Genomic DNA, 20,497 nt, shown 5'->3' on the forward strand with positions numbered 1-20,497 from the left:
AACAGCGAAGTATTTTTCCATTCAATTGCATGTCACGTTCTGCAGGAGGGAAATCCCACTGATAGGAATTATTTATCTTATTCATCGAGAAAGGCCACAAAGTTTATCCATTATGAACATTCAATCTCACAAAGATCTCAGAAGATGGTAGAGAGGTTTGTTTGGTAGTAGGAGGCTATGCAGGACACTCCCCCTCAGACTAAGTCGTGGAAGGAGAGGCTCATGCCGGGACACAATGAAACTCTGGTTAGGGCAGAGAAGAGTCAGGGCGTGAGGAAGCTGATGGTGGAACAAGATGGAGGTGCAAGACTCCGCCAATGCTAGAATCTGGAGTAAGAGACAAGCTGATGGAGGAGCTCAGTGGGTCAGGCGGCATCTAGGAGCGAAGGGAGTCAGGGTTGTAAATTGCTTTATTTGATGCAATTCACGATGCTGAATTAATTCAAAGCATTTATTTGGTTCAGAGTTTGGTTGAGAGATAGAACATGAAAACAGGCTCTTCGGCCCTCCGAGCCCATGCTGACCATTGATCACCCGTTCACGCTGGCTCTATGTTATCCCACTTTCTCATCCATACCCACTGGGGGCAATTTACAGATGGCCAATTAACCTACAATACCACCCACGTCTTTGGAAGGTGGTAGGAAATCTGAATCTGATCAGAGAGGATGGTAATGAGTGGACGTAGATGAGGGAGGGGTGGCGGACAGATGGGAAGAGGAGGAGAGGGGACGGAGTCCCAGTGAGTTGAGTGTGAGGTGGAGGGCGACTGGCAGATGGAACAGGGTGTCGGGGGGAACGATTCTGGGGGCATAGGACTGGAAGCCTTCGGTCCGTCGCACGGCTGGCTGGTCTAGCGGGGGCTGAAACAATCAAAACTCAGAAGAGAATCTAAGAGTAGGAAAGAGGAGGCCACTCAGCCCCTCAAGGCTGCCCTGGGATCATCACTGCTCTAGACTGGCCCTAACTCCTGCTCTGTGCCAGGTCTCCATTACCCTCATCCCCTCGATCATTCGAATATCCATCTATCTCCACCTTAAGTAAGTTTATCTATTGGTCCAGTCCCCACCACCCTCGGGGCAGGGAGTCCCACAGATTCACTACCCCGAGAGAGAAGAAAGTTAGTTGAGGTGCGTGAAGTAACAGGCGGTTTAGAGACTGAATCGGAGGTGCCCAGAGAGATTGGTATTCATTAATTTAACTGCTCGATTAAGGAGAAGATGATAAGATATTTCACTGAGTTGCGATGGGATTCTGGAAGTTAACCGATTAACCGACTATGGGGCGGTACAGTGGCACAGCGGTCGAGTGGTTGCCTTACAACATCAGACACCTGGGTTCGATCCTGACTACAGGTGCTGACTGTACAGAGTTTGTACGTTCTCCCTGTGACCTGTGTGTTTCGCCGAGATCTTCGGTTTCCTCACATACTGCAAAGACTACAGGTTTGTAGGTTAAGTGGCTTGGGTTAATTTATATGTGTAAATTGTCCCCAGTGTATGTAGAATAGAGTTAGTGTTAGTAATAGCGGGAGTAGGATCCATCATTGGATGTAGACAATGACTGCGTGCTCCGTGCCAGAGGTGAAGGGACCGAGCACTGGACATGGACTCAGATAGAGAGACGCTTCCTGCCCAGCATAGACAGTTCGGGCCGAATGGCTTCCTTCGCTATCTAAGCTTCCATGATGCTGTAATACAAGCTGAAAATGGCAAAGCCCTTCCCGAGGGAAGAAGTGGAGGAGAAAGGAAGGATTTGCTGGGGGCATTTTTGACCGAGCCTTTGCCACTTCCACCATGGGTGCAGAAGTGCAGCCACTGTGCCCTAACAGAGGGCACTTAACGGCACCCTGGGTGATAGCGGGCAACGCCAGGACATCTGAAAAACAATAACTGAACAAAATGCAAACAACAATAAATACATTCATGCCAAACCACGGCAGATAAACAATCTATTACAAGCATCGGGAGCTGCCGCACACATTAATAAACAAAATGACAAAACAATTTATAATATTTCTGGTGGATATCCAAGAAGACACTTCAAATATAAAATTGGAATGTACTCTGTGGCCTTATCTAATTATGCAGACACCTTCTTCTTTATCTGGGGGTTGGTTACTCATCTGTTACAGCACTGAACGAACTGAAAGCAACAAATCTGGAGTTGATAATGTACTGGGTGTCCCACTCCACAGCCTATTCTGCTGCCGAGTGGAATCAGATTGTAAAATAACACAGAATAAATAAATGCGTTCCCTCCATGTGTGCTCGCTTTTACGATTAGTATTATGGATCATTTTGGCTGTGCAATAGCATTTTAAAACAAATGCAATTTCTGTACGACAATCCTCGTTCAAAGGTCGAGTGATCCCGGGGCAAAAATTATTAAATTATTCACGGATTTGTTTAAAAAAACCCACTGTTTGGCAGCTTTCGGTCAAACTGTGACGGGTGATTGCAGACAGCCAGGAGGCCAGCAGTGGCTGCCTCGCCAACAGTCTGTCTGTCCTTTCTTCTTTGTGTTATTTTTAGTATGTGTTAAAAGTATGTTTTAGTATTCCTTGGTTTGTTTTATGAGGGGGGTTGGGTGGTGGGTCCATCCCCACTGCGGTCTAACGTCATGGAGTTGGCGGCCTTTAATGGAGACCAAGCCAGCGCTCCAAGCCACAGGAGTCTGCTGGCCATGTGAATATACATGGCAGGTACATGGCCACCTGGAGTTGGGGACAGAGGTGCAAATCCATTATTCCAGGTATGTTTGTAGAAGGGTCTCGACCCGAAACGTCACCTATTTCTTTTCTCCAGAGGTGCTGTTTGACCTGCTGAGTTATTCCAGCATTTTGTACCTATATTCCAAGTACGTGATCAGGTTCTCATTCAAATTCAATCACAGAGTACACAAATGGCATTAGATAATAGCATTTCCTGAGGCAATTGATCAATGTAGAGTAAAGCTTCTGGTTCAGAGTTATAAGAATGGAAGAATATTTTCGTGAAGTGCGCCGTGATGCAATTAATGGATCGTAAATAATATTGCTTTGCACAGTGCCTGTTTTGTACCATTATCGGCACCTCTAAAAAGTTAAAAACTAGACTTTCTTGATCTTTTCTTTTTATTGAACTAGAAAGTTGATTTTATACATTTTGGTTATTAATAGAAGCTGATTGATTGCAAAATCAAAAGAGAAAAGGGGGTTTATTGATGGAAAGAAGATTGTTGATAAACGTAACTTGATTTTTAATTGAAACATTTACTGGCACATTTATGTCCACGCACAATCAACACTCCAATGTTGCCGTAAAGATTAAGTGCGGGAACAAGTAGTCCCGTGAGTGTTTTATTGTCATATTTCCCAAAACGGAACAATGAAGTGCCCATTGAGACTCCATTCAATCGGCAGCACCTGAAACAATGCAGCATTCCATCAGCACTGTATTTAACTGGCAGCCTGAGGTTACGTCATCACACACAGACTGAGCACGGAACGACAGGGCCGCTATGCTGTACTGGCACGTACAGTCACTGCGCAAAACAATATTACACATGATACATTAACTGTGTCACAGTGCACTTCATCAAAATGTTCTTCCAGTCTTAACTCGGAACCAGGAGGTTTACTTGCGTCTGAACTAACCTGTTCTTCAATCAATGCAACGTATCGGGAAATCCTAGTCAAGAATCTTACCGACTGAGCTAAGCTGATACTTTTACAGCATTTATTGACTGTACTGGAGCCAGAAGCTGCCAGAAACCTTTTTATGGGACTGTTTTGCTCTTTAGGAATATTATTATTTGGGGGCAGCATGGTGGCGCAGCGGTAGAGTTGCTGCCTTACAGCCCCAGAGACCCCGTTCGATCCTGACTTCGGGAGCTGTCTGTATGGAGTCTGCACGCCGCTGCGTGCGATGTCCGATCCGGTTTCCACCCACATCCCAAAGACAGACAAGTTTGTGGGTTAATTGCCTTCTGTAAATTGTCCTTAGTGTGCAGGACTAGTGTTAGTGCACAGAGTGATCGCTGGGCTGCGTGCACTTGGTGGGCCGAAGGATATGTTTTCGCCCTGGAGCTCAAAAGTCGAAAGTAAAGCCCACATTGGTCTAGAGAAGGAATACAGACTAGTAGGCCCAATCTTACATGTTCCTGGTCATGGAAACTCATTGTACTCGGAATCAAATTTGTCTACACTTTCTCTCCATATATTTTAACACACTTACTTCGTAAATATTTATTTCCCCTTTGGAGATCACACGACTTTGCATTGATTCAGGATGAAATGGTTGCAATGGGATACGTGTACAGGGGTCTTATTTTTATTTTGTGGGCCTTAGGCAATGTGATTATGATAAGTTCAGCAGCGAATAAACCCATTGAAAGTTGTAGCAGCAGCAGCGGGGGGGAGGAGGCAGTGTGTACATGTGCAACTGGGAAAGTGTCCTGGCTCCATGGCGAAAAAGTACTGTGATCTCTCCAATTTCACGTAATAACACCCTCTCTTTCCCCCAGCCCATCCTCTAACCTGGGACAATACGTTACGGTACGATAGAACTTTATTTATCCCAGGAGGGAAATTGATCTGCCAACAGTCATAAAACACAAAATATATGAAGCATGAAATTAAAGTGACGAGTTGAAAGGATTGGGGATGTGCAAAGATTGGGGGGGGGGGGTCAGTCTACCCCATGACAGACGTTGTGCACCCATTTCTCCCACCACCCTCATCACCCTGATCCCCTCGCCTCCTCTGTATGCTCATTTCGATCCCCGAGTACCATATTTCCCTATGGCAATCCCTCCCTGCCTGCCCCCTCCCACCCTTTGGCTTTGCGTTTCACTTCTCATCTTTCTCTCTTGTGACACCCTCTTGTCTGCTTTTCACCTCCAGCCTTTGTCACAATCTCCACCTGCCCATCATCTATATCCACTTATTACTTGCCCCTGCTCTGTCCCACCCTCACCTCTCTATTTCAGTCATCTGTCCATTCTCTCCACAGTTACCGCCTGACCCACTGAGTTGCTCCAGTACTTTGTATTTTGTTCAAGATTTCAGCACCTGCAGTTCCTTGTGCCTGTAAATGTGGTGATATATTTGAAGCTGTTTAAACTGTAGCTGCGTCCCATAGATGCCATTCCTTCACCAGCAATGTCTGATGAAGAATCCAGTCTCCACAAACGGGCACAAAGTGCTGGGGTAACTCAGTGGGTCAGGCAGCATCTGTGGAGAACATGGATAGGTGACATTTTGGGCCAGAACTTTTCATCTGGAGTAGATTCTGCGTCTGCAGTTCCTTGTCTCTGCATTGCAAACTTTTGTTGGATTGTACAGTATCGATCTGGATCAACAGGGAATCATTTTCAGCATCGGCTTGTCATAAATTCATGTCATATGAGCAGAAGTAGGCCATTCGGCCCGTCGAGTTACTCCACCATTCACTCATGGCTGATCTATCTTGCCCCCTCAACCCCATTCTTCTGCATTCTCCCCATAACCCTTGACACCCTCGGGAATCTGCCATGCAATACGATTCAGTTGCAGCGGCGTTCGTTTCACAACTCACCAAAGAGTGCCAGCAGAGACTGGAGAGCGAAGTGCATGGTCTTCCTGTTTGCCTGTTTCCCGGTCTTCAACACCACCTCTTCTTGGCCCACCTCACACAGGTCAAAGCCTAGACAAGGGTTTACACAGAGAAACGTTAGCGTGTTTGGGTATCAGCTCGTTACATCCTCACTGTATTGCACCCCGCGATTTATCCAACAATGCAGATTATCATTACATGGTCTTGCAAGCTTGAGTTATGTGGAGAGTTGGATAGAATCAAACAGCCCTTTGGCCCAACTTGGCCATGCTGTCCAAGATGTCACACCTGCCCATTTTTGCCCATATCCCTCTAAACCTTCCCAATCTATCCATGTTCCTGTGCAAAAGCCTTTTAAATGTGCTTAGAATACCTGGCTCAACAGCGTCCTCTGACAGGTAGGCTGGGACCCTTTTTCTTTGGATTGCAGGAAGCTGAGGGGTGACCTAATTGAGATGTACAAGATCGTAAGGGGCACGGATAACGTGAACGCTCAGTCTTTTACCCAAGAGTAAACGGGTCCTTTTCACAATGGCAGGCAGTGACTAGTGGGGTACCACAAGGCTCAGCTGGGACCTTTTTATATTTGCAGGAGAATTGAAGGCAGGGGTGACCTAATTGAGATGTAGGTGTGAAGATCGGAGACTGCAAGGTGACATAGGCGGATAACGTGGCAGATGCAGTCAGTGGATAAATTGAGGTTATCCATTTTGGTGGCAAGATACGGGAAAGGATTCTAAAATGGTGGCTAAAGGGGGAGATGCAGGAGACACAGTCTTCAGGTGAGAGGGTAAAGAAAGCGAGGTATTTATAGCAAGAGGATGACACTTTTTGTACAGGGTCTCAGTGACCACACCTGGAGGCGTCAAGAGGAAGGACATTATTGCGTTCACGTTTCCATGTCAACTGTTTATGAAGAAAGACCACCTTGGTTTATACTCTCTAGCATTTAGGAGATTGAGAGGGGGATCTTATAGAAACTTACAAAATTCTTATGGGGTTGGACAGGCTAGATGCAGGAAGATTGTTCTCGTGTTGGGGAGATGCCGACAAGTGTCTGCAGCTCTGGCTGAACAACTTTTTTCACACAGAGAGTGGTGATCTCTGAACTCTCTGCCACAATATTGAGAAGACTTGGCAGATAATAGTCCTTATGTCAGAGGGTATGGAGAAGCTGGGATACTGAGAAAAAGCCATGATCATATTAAATGGCGGTGCAGGCTCGAAGGGCCGAAATGGCCTACGATTTTCTATGTTTCTAAGATAGAGGATTTAAAACTAAACCGAGGCTTCAGGTGAAGGGGAGGGTTTTTTTCACTCAAACCATGGGCTACCACCAATTCAAAAGAAGCGCAGGCAGATTGTGAGATAGTCCTTATGTCCAATGAGCTGCTAGAAAAAGCTAGTAGCCCAGTATGCCAACTTGGTCGGCATGGACAAGGTGGGCCAAAGGGCCTGTTTCCATGCTGTATGACACTCCACCTCTATTATCCTGCCAATCATGTGACAACGAACTGCAACTTCTGAGAATCATTTCACTCCGTGCCTCTCTGTGTTTGCCCCCTGATTGGGACGAGGCTTCCACTGGAATGAATCAGGCAAACTGCCCCATAGCAGGAAGTCTCATTCCCAAAGTCTCTCAACATGCTCTCTCGCAACTTTTCATCTATGTATTATTAGGAATTCAAGTTTAAACATAGTCCTTGGCACATTGTTCACTCCTGTGCCAGGAACATTGATCTGTTACATATCAATGCGTTAAGAGCAGATAGTTCAGGGTTATTCACACTTTTTCCTCTATCAACACGTACGTTTACTTATTGAAATGTACATCTATTTGGAATGGATTGACTGGGCTTATATTCACTGGAATTTAGGATGAGAGGGGATCTTATAGAAACATATAAAATTCTTAAGGGATTGGACAGGCTAGATGCAGGGAAAATATTCCCCATGTTGGGGGGAGTCCAGAACCAGGGACTCTCCCAAACACAGTTTAAGAATAAGGGATAGGCCATTTAGGACTGAGATGAGGAAATATGTTTTCACCCAGAGAGTTGTGAATCTGTGGAATTGTCTGCCACAGAAGGCAGTGGAGGCCAATTCACTGGATGTTTCCAAGAGAGAGTTAGATATAGCCCTTAGGGCTAACTAATGGAATCAATGGATACGGGAAGAAAGCAGGAACGGGATACTGATTTTGGATGATTTGCCATGATCATAATGAATGGCGGTGATGGCTCGAAGGGCCGAATGGCCTACTCCTGCTCGTCTTTTGAGTGTGCGAGGAAACCGGAGCACCCGGAGAAAACCCACGTGGTCACAGAGAGAACGTGCACACTCCGTACAGACAGCACCCGCACACCCGCACCTGGATGTGTTCAGGGTGATGTGCAGTGTTAGTTTTCCGCCACACATAGCATTTTGCATTTATGCCAAAAACTTCAATTTTGGTCTCATATGACCAGAGCACCTTCCTCCACATGTTTGCTGTGTCCCCCACATGGCTTGTGGCAAACTGCAAACGGGACTTCTTATGGCTTTTTTTCAACAATGGCTTTCTTCTTGCCACTCTTCCATAAAGGCCCGATTTGTGGAGTGCACGACTAATAGTTGTCCTGTAGACAGATTCTCCCACCTGAGCTGTGGATCTCTGCAGCTCCTCCTGAGTTACCACGGGCCTCTTGGCTGCTTCTCTGGTCAATGCTCTCCTTGCCCGGCCTGTCAGTTTAGGTGGACGGCCATGTCTTGGCAGGTTTGCAGTTGTGCCATACTCTTTCCATTTTTGAATGATGGATTGAACAGTGCTCTGTGAGATGTTCAAAGCTTGGGATATCTTTTTATAACCTAACCCTGCTTTAAACTTCTTCACAACTTTATCCCTGACCTGTCTGGTGCGTTCCTTGGGCTTCATGATGCTGTTTGTTCACTGATGTTCTATAACAAACCTCTGAGGCCTTCACAGAACAGCTGTATTGATACTGAGATTAGATTACACACAAGTGGACTCTATTTACTAATTACGTGACTTCTGAAGGCAATTGGTTGCACTGGATTTTATTTAGGGGTATCAGATTAAAGGGGGCTGAATACTTTTGCATGCCACACTTTTCAGTTTTTTATTTGTAAAAAAAATTGAAAACCATGTATCATTTTCCTTCCACTTCACAATTATGCGCCACTTTGTGTTGGTCTATCACATAAAATCCCAATAAAAAACATTTACGTTTGTGGTTGTAACGTGACAAAATGTGGAAAAGTTCAAGGGGTATGAATACTTTTGCAAGCCACTGTGTGAAGCCAGAGGAAGGAATATAGGTGGAAGCCACAGAGTTGCTCCAGCACCTCTCATCTTTGGGATGTGGGAGAAAACCGGAGCACTCGGACGAAACCGCACAGCGCCAGGGAGAACATACAAACGCCACACAGACAGCACCCAAGGTCAGAATTGAAGCCGGGTCTCTGGTGCCGTGAGGCAGTGGCTCTGCCCTCTGCACCTGTGTGCCGCCCATGTAACTCTCGTCAAGAGTTGGTGTGTTCAGGAGAAGCAAAGGCCAGAGCAGAGGAAAGGAGAATTGGGGACAGCGCACAGGTACTTGGCTGCTGGATCCTACTAGCAGAGTTGGAATGAACAATCGATTACTTGCAACATGCCAAGAACACTCTCACATAATGCATGGAGTTACTGATCAATTTATGTTAATTTAATTGTTCTTACTTCAAGCAAATAAAGTCCAAGACCCAAAAGGAAGTCAAGTACGTGCCATCCCAATGATACTGGAGATATATAATATTTAGTTTAGTTTAGGGATACAGTGTGGAAACAGGGCCATCAGCCACCAGGTCGCACCGACCAACGAGTGCCCGTACACTAGTTCTATCATACACACTAGGGACGATTTACAGAAGCCAAACATGCTCGGCTTTTGAGTGTGCGTGGAAACCGGAGCACCCGGAGAAAACCCACGCGGTCACAGAGAGAACGTGCACACTCCGTACAGACAGCACCCGCACCTGGGTTTCTGGGGCTGCAAGGCAGCAACTCTAAAGCCACACCGCCACATATTGGCCACCTCAAAATGGCAAGCTTTCATTCATGTATCACTGTCACAAGTCAAACAAGTGTTCAGGCCAATGAGAGAAAACCTGTTTCTAATGGTATCACTTGCTTCTAATTTAGATTCAGGAGCCCACCCTGGGCATCTGACAGTGAAACAGCCTTCACCTGTGTCACTGATAAGACAAAAGTGTGTCAGGGAAGAAAAGTGAAGGATGACAAAACTAATTCCCCGTCCAGTCAGGAGTGATATGGGATCTGATAAGTTTATTTAGAAAGGGTCTATTCAAATAACTTTCTTGAGAATGTGGATTTTCGGCAGACTGATATTTTGATACAGTGCATTTGAAAGCGCAGCAAATTAAACAGAGTAAATGGCTCGCTCCCGGAAGGTAACAGCACGGCAGATAATTTTTTCAAAGTCATTTTACCATAATGGCTGTGATGATTAAGAGCGGAGAAATAATCAGCCAAGCCCGACTCCGAGTCACTCACATATTTAAAAGGCAATTTTAAAATAGTGAAAGATTTTGTCAACTTTCCACATCTTCCTCTGAATTAAAGAGGCAGTGAGTGTCAATTTAATGTCTATTTAAAGAAAATAATTACAATATTCCTGTTAAAAGAGAAAATCTTAAAAAATATTCTGTTTTAAACCCCAGACTTCTGACATGAATTGATGAGTAGAACAAGCCACGATGTCACTTCAAGAATGAAAATGTTTTGAAGAAGATTTAAGTTGGTTAAATTAATGCGTCGCTATGTATCTACCTTCTCACTTTCCCCTGTGGTGTCAAAATAAGGTGGCACAAGGGATTGTCGAATCATTCTGTGGAACAACAGCGGCTGAGGGGAGCCCTGATAGAAATATATAAATTTATGAGAGGAATAGATATGGGAGAGTGTTGGAACATCTTTCCCGGGGTGGAAATGTTAAGGACTAGAGGGCATGGTTTTGAGACGAGAGGGGCAAAGTTTAAAGGAGATGTGTGGGTCAGGTTTTGGTTTACACAGAGGGTGGTGGGCGACTGGAATGTGCTGCCAGGGGCGGTGGTGAAGGCAGATATGATACTTCAAGAGGCTTTTAGATAGGCACATGAATATGCGGATAGGAGTGATATGGATCACGGGTAGGCAGAGGAGATTAGTTTAACTTGGCAATATGTTCAGCACAGACATTGTTGTCCAAAAGGGCCTGATCCAGTGCTTTACTGTTCCATACTCTATTATATCATGTTCATAAGTGATAGGAGCAGAATTAGGCCATTCGGCCCAACGGAGTTCTTGCATAATGTAGAAATATTTACTAGTGTGAGGCCAGGCATACTTTGATAGAGGGATGTCACCATAGATACATAGTCATACAGCAGGGAAATAGGCCCTTCGGCCAAACTCAAGCATGTCAACCTAGTGTTCATCTAAGCTTGCCCCATTTGCCTGTGTTTGGCCAATATCCCCCCAAACCTTCTTTATTCCTAAATTCATTAATGATAGGAGCAGAATTAGACTATTCAGCCATCAAGTCTACTCTGCTATTCAATCATGGCTGATCTATCCCTCCCTCCCAACCCCATTTTCCTGCTTTTCCCAATAACCGCTGACATCTGTACTAATCAAGAATCTATCTATCTATCTCTGCCTTAAAAATATCCATTGACGGTCTCCACAGCCTTCTCTGGCAATGTATTCCACCGATTCACCACCCTCTGACGCAAGAAATTCCTCCTCATATCCTTCCTAAAGGAATATCCTTCTATTCTGAGCCTATGACCTCTTGTCCTAGACTCCCAAACTAGGGGAAACATCCTCTCCACATCCACTCTCTCCAAGACTTTCACAGGTTTAGATGCATCATCCCCAAACTGGATGTTAGTTGCCTTGATGCAGGAAGGTGATTATCCTTGCACATGGGACGACCGTAAAAACCCCGACTACTGGCCTGTTTTGTATTAGTTAACGGCACCAGCAGCAGGCTCATCCTGCAGCATAACCGGTCTTTATGAAGCTATGTCGTAGAACATTGAACGATTGGGTTGGGCGATGGAAAAGAAAGTGGGCTTCTGAAAACACAGAGGCATCGTAGACCGGGGAATCAGAGGAGGAGACAGGCAATGATTGGAAACCAAGGGAGGATGTGCAGGAAGGAACTGCGGATGGTAGACACAAAACTGGTGAAACTCAGCAGGACAGGCAGCATCTCTAGATAAAAGGAATGGGTGACCCGTATAGCAAATCTCCAGTCCACTGCTACATATCAAATATTAAGTTGCATCATACCTAAAGCGGCCAGGAACTCGTGACATCCGGGCAGTCGCCAGAGCTGGACGCTGATGGACAGTTGAATGGGTGCTGTACAAAAGTCCTGTTCTTTCTCGCCAGTCTGAAGTTGAACGAGGACTTGGTGGAGCTGTGGGGAGAAACAGAACAATATTCTAAAGGAAAGCAGACTAAAGACAAGGAGGTCTGACGTGGATTCTAAATGGTATGAGAGTAATCTTGATGTTTTAGTGGATGGATCACTAAAGTGTTCAACACACTGTTTCCAATGTGTTAATGAAGCAAGCTGAACACAGAGGCAAAGCAGCATGTTCAGCTGTATGGTGGTGCTCAACGCAACATAGAAACCTGGTCTGATGACCGTGACGTGGTCATTTAAACTACAACTCACTGGGTCAGGGAATGTCTCTGATGTTTGGTTTTCCAGGACCAATTGTTAACCACTTCTCTGATCACATCACACTCAGGCCAGTTGATGATAACTGCATCTAATGCACAGACACAACTATCTGAGGAATCTACACTTTGTACAATGCTGCAAGTAGTTCTGCATATCTTGTGTACAGTCCATGTTGTCCAATTCTTCAAGAAACTATTTTCACAAGTTCACAAGTTACAGGAGTAGAATTAGGCCATTCGGCCCATCGAGTCTACTCCGCCATTCAGTCATGGTTGATCTCCGCCTCCTAATCCAATTTTCCTGCCTTCTCCCCATAACCCTTGATACCCGTTCTAATCAAGAATTTGTCTATCTCTGCCTTAAAAAATATCCACTGACGACCTCCACAGCCCACTGTGGCAATGAGTTCCACAGATTAACCACCCTCTGACTAAAGACATTCCTCCTCACTTCCTTTCTAAAAGAGTGCCCTTTAATTCTGAGGCTATGACCTCTCATCCTAGATTCTCCCACCAGTGGAAACATCCTTTCCACATCCATTCTATCTGTGCCTTTCATTATTCTGTAAGTTTCAAGGAGGTCCCCTCTCAACCTTCTAAACTCCTGGGGCGCGGTGCTGTCAAGTGCTCATCATATGCTAACCCACTCATTCTTGGAATCATTCTCTGAAAGCTTTATTCATTTTACTTTACTTCGTTATATATTCCTAAAAGACACAAACTGCTGGTGTGACTCCGAGGGTCAGGCAGCATCACTGGAGAACATGGATAGCTGATGGAGAGTCGTACAGATGAAAGGGGGCCAGGTTTGGGTGAATCTGAGAACATAGCACAGGGGCAGGCGTGGAGGTGAGGGAGCTACAATAATGATACTAGGAAGGTACCTGTCCAGATGAAGATGGTGGATCAGGTAGGGTAGAGCCCTTTAACATGCTAAATAAGGCCCTCGTCCAGAGGTTACGATGAATGTCAGTACTTGATAGAAGTATATAAGATTATGAGAGGCATAGATAGGGTAAACAGTTTTTCTCAGGGTGGAAATGTCCATCACTGGAGGACATAGCTATGAAGTGAAAGGGGAAAAGTTTAATGGAGATGTGCGGGGAGAGTGGCAGGGGTCTAGAATGCATTGCCAGGGGTGGTTTTGGAGGCAGATACGATAATGGTGTATAAGAGGCTTTTAGAGAGGCACATGGAAGTGAAGGGAATGGAGGGTTATGGATCATGTTCAACAGAGGAGATCAGTTTAACATGGCATCATAACATGGCACAAGTGTTGGAGTACAAAACTTACAAAATTCTTAAGGGGTTGGACAGGCTAGATGCAGGAAGATTGTTCCCGATGTTGGGGAAGTCCAGGACAAAGGGTCCCAGCTTAAGGATAAGGGAGAAATCCTTTAAAACCGAGATGAGAAAAACGTTTTTCACAGAGAGAGTGGTGAATCTCTGGAACTCTCTGCCACAGAGGGTAGTTGAGGCCAGTTCATTGGCTATATTTAAGAGGGAGTTAGATGTGGCCCTTGCGGCTAAGGGGATCAGAGGGTATGGAGAGAAGGCAGGTACGGGATACTGAGTTGGATGATCAGCCATGATCATATTGAATGGCGGTGCAGGCTCGAAGGGCCGAATGGCCTACTCCTGCACCTAATTTCTATGTTTCTATGTTTCTATGTAATGCCCCTGTCCCAGGAAACCTGAACGGAAACCTCTGGAGACTTTACGCCCCACCCAAGGTTTCCGTGCGGTTCCCGGAGGTTGCAGGTGGTTGCCGGAGGTTGCAGGTACTGGAAGCAGGTAGGGAGACTGACAAAAACCTCTGGGAACCGCACGGAAACCTTGGGTGGGGCACAAAGTCTCCAGAGGTTTCCGTTCAGGTTTCCTACGTGGGACAGGGGCATAACTCAGCGAGTCAGGCAGCATCTCTGGAGAACATGGATGACTTGGCATCAAGCTCGGCATAAACGTTGTCGGCTGAAGGGCCCGTTCCTGTGCTGTACTCTTCAATGTTCTCTGTACATTCTCAGACACTAAACAGGGGGCTGGTCTTTTCAACTAGGGTTGGCAAGGAGGCAAGTCAGTGAGGTGCTGTGCTTCTAATGACTCTCCAGTGACTGGAGCTGGAGAGAGAGTGTGTCAGTGTCCCAGGGGATGCAAGGGGTGCAATGTAAACATCAACAATGCAGAGGAAGGGAATGTTATAAAATACAGATCTCAGTCTGCAAAACACACTCACGCAGGACAAGTAGGTAGCAGAGGTGGGGCACGAGGGAAATTAATAATTCCTTGGTATCTATCAGAGAGATCTTGCACCTAAACCTCATAACAGAGTGGAGGCGTCTCTCTGGGTAAATAACAAGCCAATTTGCAGAATAATATTCACACTATTCAAGGTTTTAGCAGTACAATATTTTGACATAAAAATTGAAGGCATGTTTGGCTGCCGGGGACTCTGCAGGTTGTTGCTCAGCTCGTTTACATGTGTGTGTGTAACTTGCCTGATATTGGCAGATTGCTCATCAAAAGGAGGAACACGGAAATCAATATCACTCCACCTCCGCTTGGTTCTGCTACTCAGCGGCACCCCCTCCTGATGTCAGAGACACCAGCCGCCATCTCAGCCAGAGCAATGGATGAAACTTTGTAGTTTAGTTTATTGTCACGTGTACCGAGATACAGTGAAAAGCTTTTTTGCATGTTAACCAGTCAGCAGAAAGACAGGATAGGATTACAATCGATCCATTTACAGTGTATAGATACGTGATAAGGGAATGTTTACGAAAGAACTGCAGGTGCTGGAAAAATCGAAGGTAGACAAAAATGCTGGAGGAACTCAGCGGGTGAGGCAGCATCTATGGAGAGAAGGAATAGGCGACGTTTCGGGTCGAAACATCACCTATTCCTTCTCTCCATAGATGCTGCCTCACCCGCTGAGTTCCTCCAGCATTTTTGTCTACCATGATAAGAGAATAACACATACAGTGCAAGATAAACCCAGCAAAGTCCGATCAATTATAGTCCGAGGGTCATCGAAGAGATAGATAGTAATTCAGCACTGCTCTCTGGTTGTGGTAGGATGATTCAGATGTCCAATAACAGCTGGGAAGAAATTGTCCCCGAATCTGGTGGTGCGCGTTTCCTCACAGTCGTGAGGGGAGTGCGATATGTGAGCAACGTAGTGATGGGGTAAAAAGGAACTGCAGATGCTGGTTAATACCAAAGATAGACACAATATGCTGGAGTAACTCAGCGGGTCAGGCAGCTTCTCTATAGAACATGGATAGACTATGCTTCGGGCTAGGACCCTTCTGATCAGTCTGAAGAAGGGTCCCGACCCAAAGCATCACCTGTCCATGTTCTCCAGAGATGCTGCTTGATCCGCTGAGTTACTCTTGCATTTTGTGGCCATTCTTAGCAAGGCAATGAGATATTGGAGAAATAAGGTTAAACAATGCTAGATTGGTAACGAGAACTTTTTATGTGATTATCATAGAGAGCGAAAAATCAGTCAGTGAAAAGGAACTGCACTGACTTAGTGCTCGAGGAATAACAGGACTTCAAACGGCATCTGTTCAATCTCAGGACATGGGTTAGTCAAGCCCGTCTCGTGTGTGGGGTTGGGGTAACTAGGGTGCAAGGTCACAGTTAGGTCACATTTCAGAATTACAGCCTCAGACCGTACAGTTAAAGATAATGGATATCGGGAATGGTCAGTTGGGAATCGCCTCCATTTGCAGTGGTTGCGGGTGTTGGTGTTGATGTTGGCGGTGGTGGCCGCCCGCGGGAGGTCCTACAGCAGCCGGGCGAGCGAGCGGATTGAGCACGGAGCGGCGGTGGAAGGAGCCGACAGCATCGCGCTGGGCCAGGCCGACCCCTAATTCATCCATCCAGTGCTGCCAGGACACCGGGCCTTAAAGTGAGAAAATAAGAAACTGCAGATCTCCTTGGGACAAGATCAGACTTTTCAAAGACTTGGAAGTTGCAAGATGGTGCCTGAACTGTTGCAGAGGAGGATCTATTGTAATCATGTGCAGTGTGATTTGTGTAGGAAGGAACTGCAGATGCTGGTTTAAACCGAAGTTGACACAAAATGCGGGAGTAACTCAGCGGGACAGGCGGCATCTCTGCAGAGAAGGAATGGGTGACGTTTCAGGTCGAGACCCTTCTTCAGCGTGATTTGACTGGATAACACACAGAGCAAACTTTTCACTGTACACGTGACAATAAATAAGCTAACTAAACTAGACTAAACAAAACCTAAATACAAGCTATGTTAAATGGCTCTTTGGAAAAGATGACTATCATTGCATAATCCTGTATTCCAAACATGAATCTTTCTCCCTACATCAATTGTCTCAGAAGTGTGCATGCACTCCAGTTGGATCTTTTCCAAACTGCCCACTCAGGCTAAATAATAAATGCTTCTCCCCATATCCCCTGACTCTGCTATCTTTAAGAGCCCTATCTAGCTCTCTCTTGAAAGTATCCAGAGAACTGGCCTCCACCGCCCTCTGAGGCAGAGAATTCCACAGACTCACAACTCTCTGTGAGAAAAAGTGTTTCCTCGTCTCCTTTCTAAATGGCTTACTCCTTATTCTTAAACTGTGGCCCCTGTTTCAGGAGTCCCCCATCATATAGAACACATTTCCTCCCTTTAGCATGTCCAAACCCTTAACAATCTTATATGTTTCAATAAGATCCCTCTCATCCTTCTAAACTCTAGAGTGTACAAGCCCATTCTCTCAGCATATGACAGTCCCGCCATCCCGGGAATTAACTTTGTAAACCTATGCTGCACTCCTTCAATAGCAAGAATGTCCTTCCTCAAATTAGGGGACCAAAACTGCACACAATACTCAATAGGGGCCTGTACAACTGCAGAAGGACCTCTTTGCTCCTATACTCGACTCCTCTTGTTATAAAGGCCAACATGCCATTCGCTTTTTTCACTGCCTGCTGTACCTGCATGCTTACTTTCATAGATTGATGAACAAGGACCCCCAGATCCTGTTGTACTTCCCTTTTCCCCAACTTGAAGCCATTTAGATAGTAATCTGCCTTCCTGTTTTTGATACCAAAGTGGATAACCTCACATTTATCCATATTAAACTTCATCTGCCATACATCTGCCCACTCCCCCAACCTGTCCAAGTCACCCTGCATTCTCATAGCATCCTCCTCACAGTTCACACTGCCACCCAGCTTTGTGTCATCTGCAAATTTGCTAACGTTACTTTGAATCCCTTCATCCAAATCATTGATATATGTTGTAAATAGCTGCGGTCCCAGCACCGAGCCTAGCGGTACCCCACAAGTCACTGCCTGCCATTCTGAAAGGGACCCGTTAATCCCTACTCTTTGTTTCCTGTCTGCCAACCAATTTTCTATCCATGTCAGCACTCTACCCCCATATGCCTCTAAACCTCTCCATGTACCTACCTCAACTACTTTCTCTGGCAGCCTGCTCCATATACCTACCACACTCAATTGCCCCTCAGTTTCCTATTAAATCTTTCCCCTCTCATCTTAAACCCATGTCCTCTGATTCTTGATTCCCCTACTCTGAGTAAAAGACTCTGTGCATTCATCCTATCTATTCCCCTCATATCGTATGCACCTCTATAAGATCATCCCTGTACTCCAAGGAATAAAGTTCTAGCCTGTCAATGAAGCTCAGGAAATGTTTCAGTTGGCACAGCCGTTGACACAATCAAACTAAGAATAAAGGAGGGGAGGGAGTAAGAAATAAAAAGTGCACATTTGTTACTAAATGCAGGTTTCTACAATGCATCTGAGCAGCATAAAGAGTGTGAATCACAATGGGAGCAATACGAAAATAGACAATCGGTGAGAACTCTCTACGGATCAAAGTGTTAGCACAGTTCACTACAAATTCCAGTGCTTTAACTACATTAATCCAGTTAGATGCACTTACCAATCCAACCATATTTTTTACAGCCTTCAAAGAGGAAGTCAGGAGAAAGAAAAACAAGCTTTAGATTCATGCATAGGTGATATTCAAGTTGCAGTAAATTGAAACAGCAAGTTGTCAAATAGCATAGCTTAAACAAATATACACACAAGCAGGAGGAGATCGACACAACACTGTTAACTTGCATTAAACACATATCTGTTTAATTAGTTTAATTGAGAGTGATGATGGCAGCTGCAATAGAGAAATATTATGTGAAGCAGATGGTTCCGATTTTGAGGGCGAGTTGTTCAATTGCTTTTAATATTTTAGTGTTGTTTAGTTTAGAGATACAGCGTGAAAACAGGCCCTTCGGCCCACCGAGTCTGCACCGACCAGCGATCCCAGCACACTAACACTATCCTACGCACACTAGGGACAATTTACATTGATACCAAGCCAATTAACCTACAAACCTATTGTGTCAGCAGGCCTGTTCTGTTGCTGCAAGTTAAAATTGCACTGTTCAGTTGTGTTACAACAATCAAACATTCTTGACCCTCATGACACTTGACGAAAAGATGACAGGAAATGGTGAAAGAAAGTCCTCAAAATCTACACCTGGCTGAAGGACAGACACAAGCAGTTTCAATCATCACTCGGTGACTCCACTAATTTACTGCACCAGTTACATACAGCAGCAGCTTTGCACAGGTTAGCTCATTAAAAGAACATCTGGAAATTGTGCTGTTGGATATCAGCCCACGATCATTTATCACATTTGTTTTTAAATCCTTTGTCCACTAATTTAATGGGGACATTAATCTGTTAAAATATCATAAAGGAATTTGATATAAACATATTGCATTCAATATTATTGAACAGCACAAGTTCAAAATATTAATTCTCTCCCCCATTTATTTGCCAATATTTAATTGATTTCTGAATTTTGAATGAGTCCTTGTTTCGCTTCTGGTCTTTTTTCACTGTATTCACTATTCAGTGGCAGGGATTAGTCTTTTCGAGATAAATGACAGGGATGAAGCCTCTCCCCGTCTCTGGATCTTCGGTGGTCAATGGCATGGTGAGATCAAACATTACTGTGCGGCTTAACATTTGATCAGCCAGTTATTCAGGTGATCTTTTCACCAACAAACCAGGTAATGGTTGTAATCTAGGTTTGTATTCCAATGCCTCTATAATCTACATAATCCCAGGAGCAGCATTGTCATTCTACGCTTTCCAAACAATAATATATACAGTGTAATACACAAAATGCTGGAGTAACTCGAGCTACGGTCCCTATGAATAAAGGTATTCCAGAAGATGAGATGAACATGTAGCACCGATTCTGGTGTGAGCGAATGTTTTGAGAGGTGGTGCAGAGGGAACGTCACCAGGATCAGGCATTGCTGTGACACAGGATTTACAAACCCAACATTGGCTGACTGGGGGCTCTTTGATTTGAGTGTCACCAGAGCTGCATACACAAGCAGTGCAATAAACAGCGTCGCATATCCGCTACTGTTCCACAAATCTCTTCTGACCTTTGAAGCTTTGAAAATGAGCATTTATTGAACAACACTTTGTTGTGAAGTAACTTAAGCAATGCTGTTGATTTGCTATGGTAAACCCTTCAGGAATCTACCAGCAGCAGATAATGTTGAATTCTTTACGGGCTGAGGACCGCTTGATTAGATTACATTCGTTGAAGGGAGTGTACGCTGCAGCCCACTTCTTCATGGGCAGATTCCGCCTCAGCAGTGTTATTCACAGAGCTGCCAACATTGGGTGAGAGTTGAGAGTAAGAAATTGCGAGGGAGCATAGCGGCCAATGGGGAAGTGTGTGGGAGGGGGGATGTTCCCCATCCCACAGTAGGGAGCTTTTGCATTTTTCAGATTGAAATTGTGCAATCTGGTGCATACTGTAGCAAGTCTTTTAACTTACACTTGAATGCAACATTTATGCTTCAAATTGGATTAGGTATGAATAAGGTTAGACTAAATTACATTCCTAATTACATTCCAGGATAGAACCAGGCTCTGATCAACAGGTGCAGCACATGAATGACCCTAGTATATTCTTGTATGGAAATCAGATTATAATTCATGCTGTTATGCATATATATAGAGAAACAAAAACATAGAAACAAGGCAAGAGGAGTCAGACTTCCATCACTGTTCTGCACAAATAAAACAATGAACCTTACCCTTCGACTATAGAAACAAGATGAAAATAATGTCACATATTCAACCGTATATGGTTCAATGAAATTAAGA

At 44.9% G+C, this 20,497-nt stretch overlaps 1 protein-coding gene across 4 annotated transcripts in view; it reads right to left on the minus strand.

The window, feature by feature from the left end:
* The window catches only part of ttc28 (tetratricopeptide repeat domain 28), a 502,085-nt gene that overhangs the window by 2,557 nt on the left and 479,031 nt on the right, over nt 1-20,497 (minus strand). For 3 of the 4 annotated variants that reach the window (XM_055655876.1, XM_055655878.1, XM_055655879.1), the window contains 3 exons: nt 18,242-18,265; nt 11,911-12,040; nt 5,559-5,666 (listed from right to left, as the gene is read on the minus strand). In XM_055655876.1, the coding sequence (XP_055511851.1) occupies nt 5,559-5,666; nt 11,911-12,040; nt 18,242-18,265 (262 nt within the window). The remainder of the gene's footprint in view (nt 1-5,558; nt 5,667-11,910; nt 12,041-18,241; nt 18,266-20,497) is intronic. The other variant, XM_055655877.1, reaches the window with a different exon arrangement.

The sequence above is a fragment of the Leucoraja erinacea genome, chromosome 25 (genome assembly GCF_028641065.1).
Source record: "Leucoraja erinacea ecotype New England chromosome 25, Leri_hhj_1, whole genome shotgun sequence".
In the NCBI taxonomy this organism is placed as follows: domain Eukaryota; kingdom Metazoa; phylum Chordata; class Chondrichthyes; order Rajiformes; family Rajidae; genus Leucoraja; species Leucoraja erinaceus.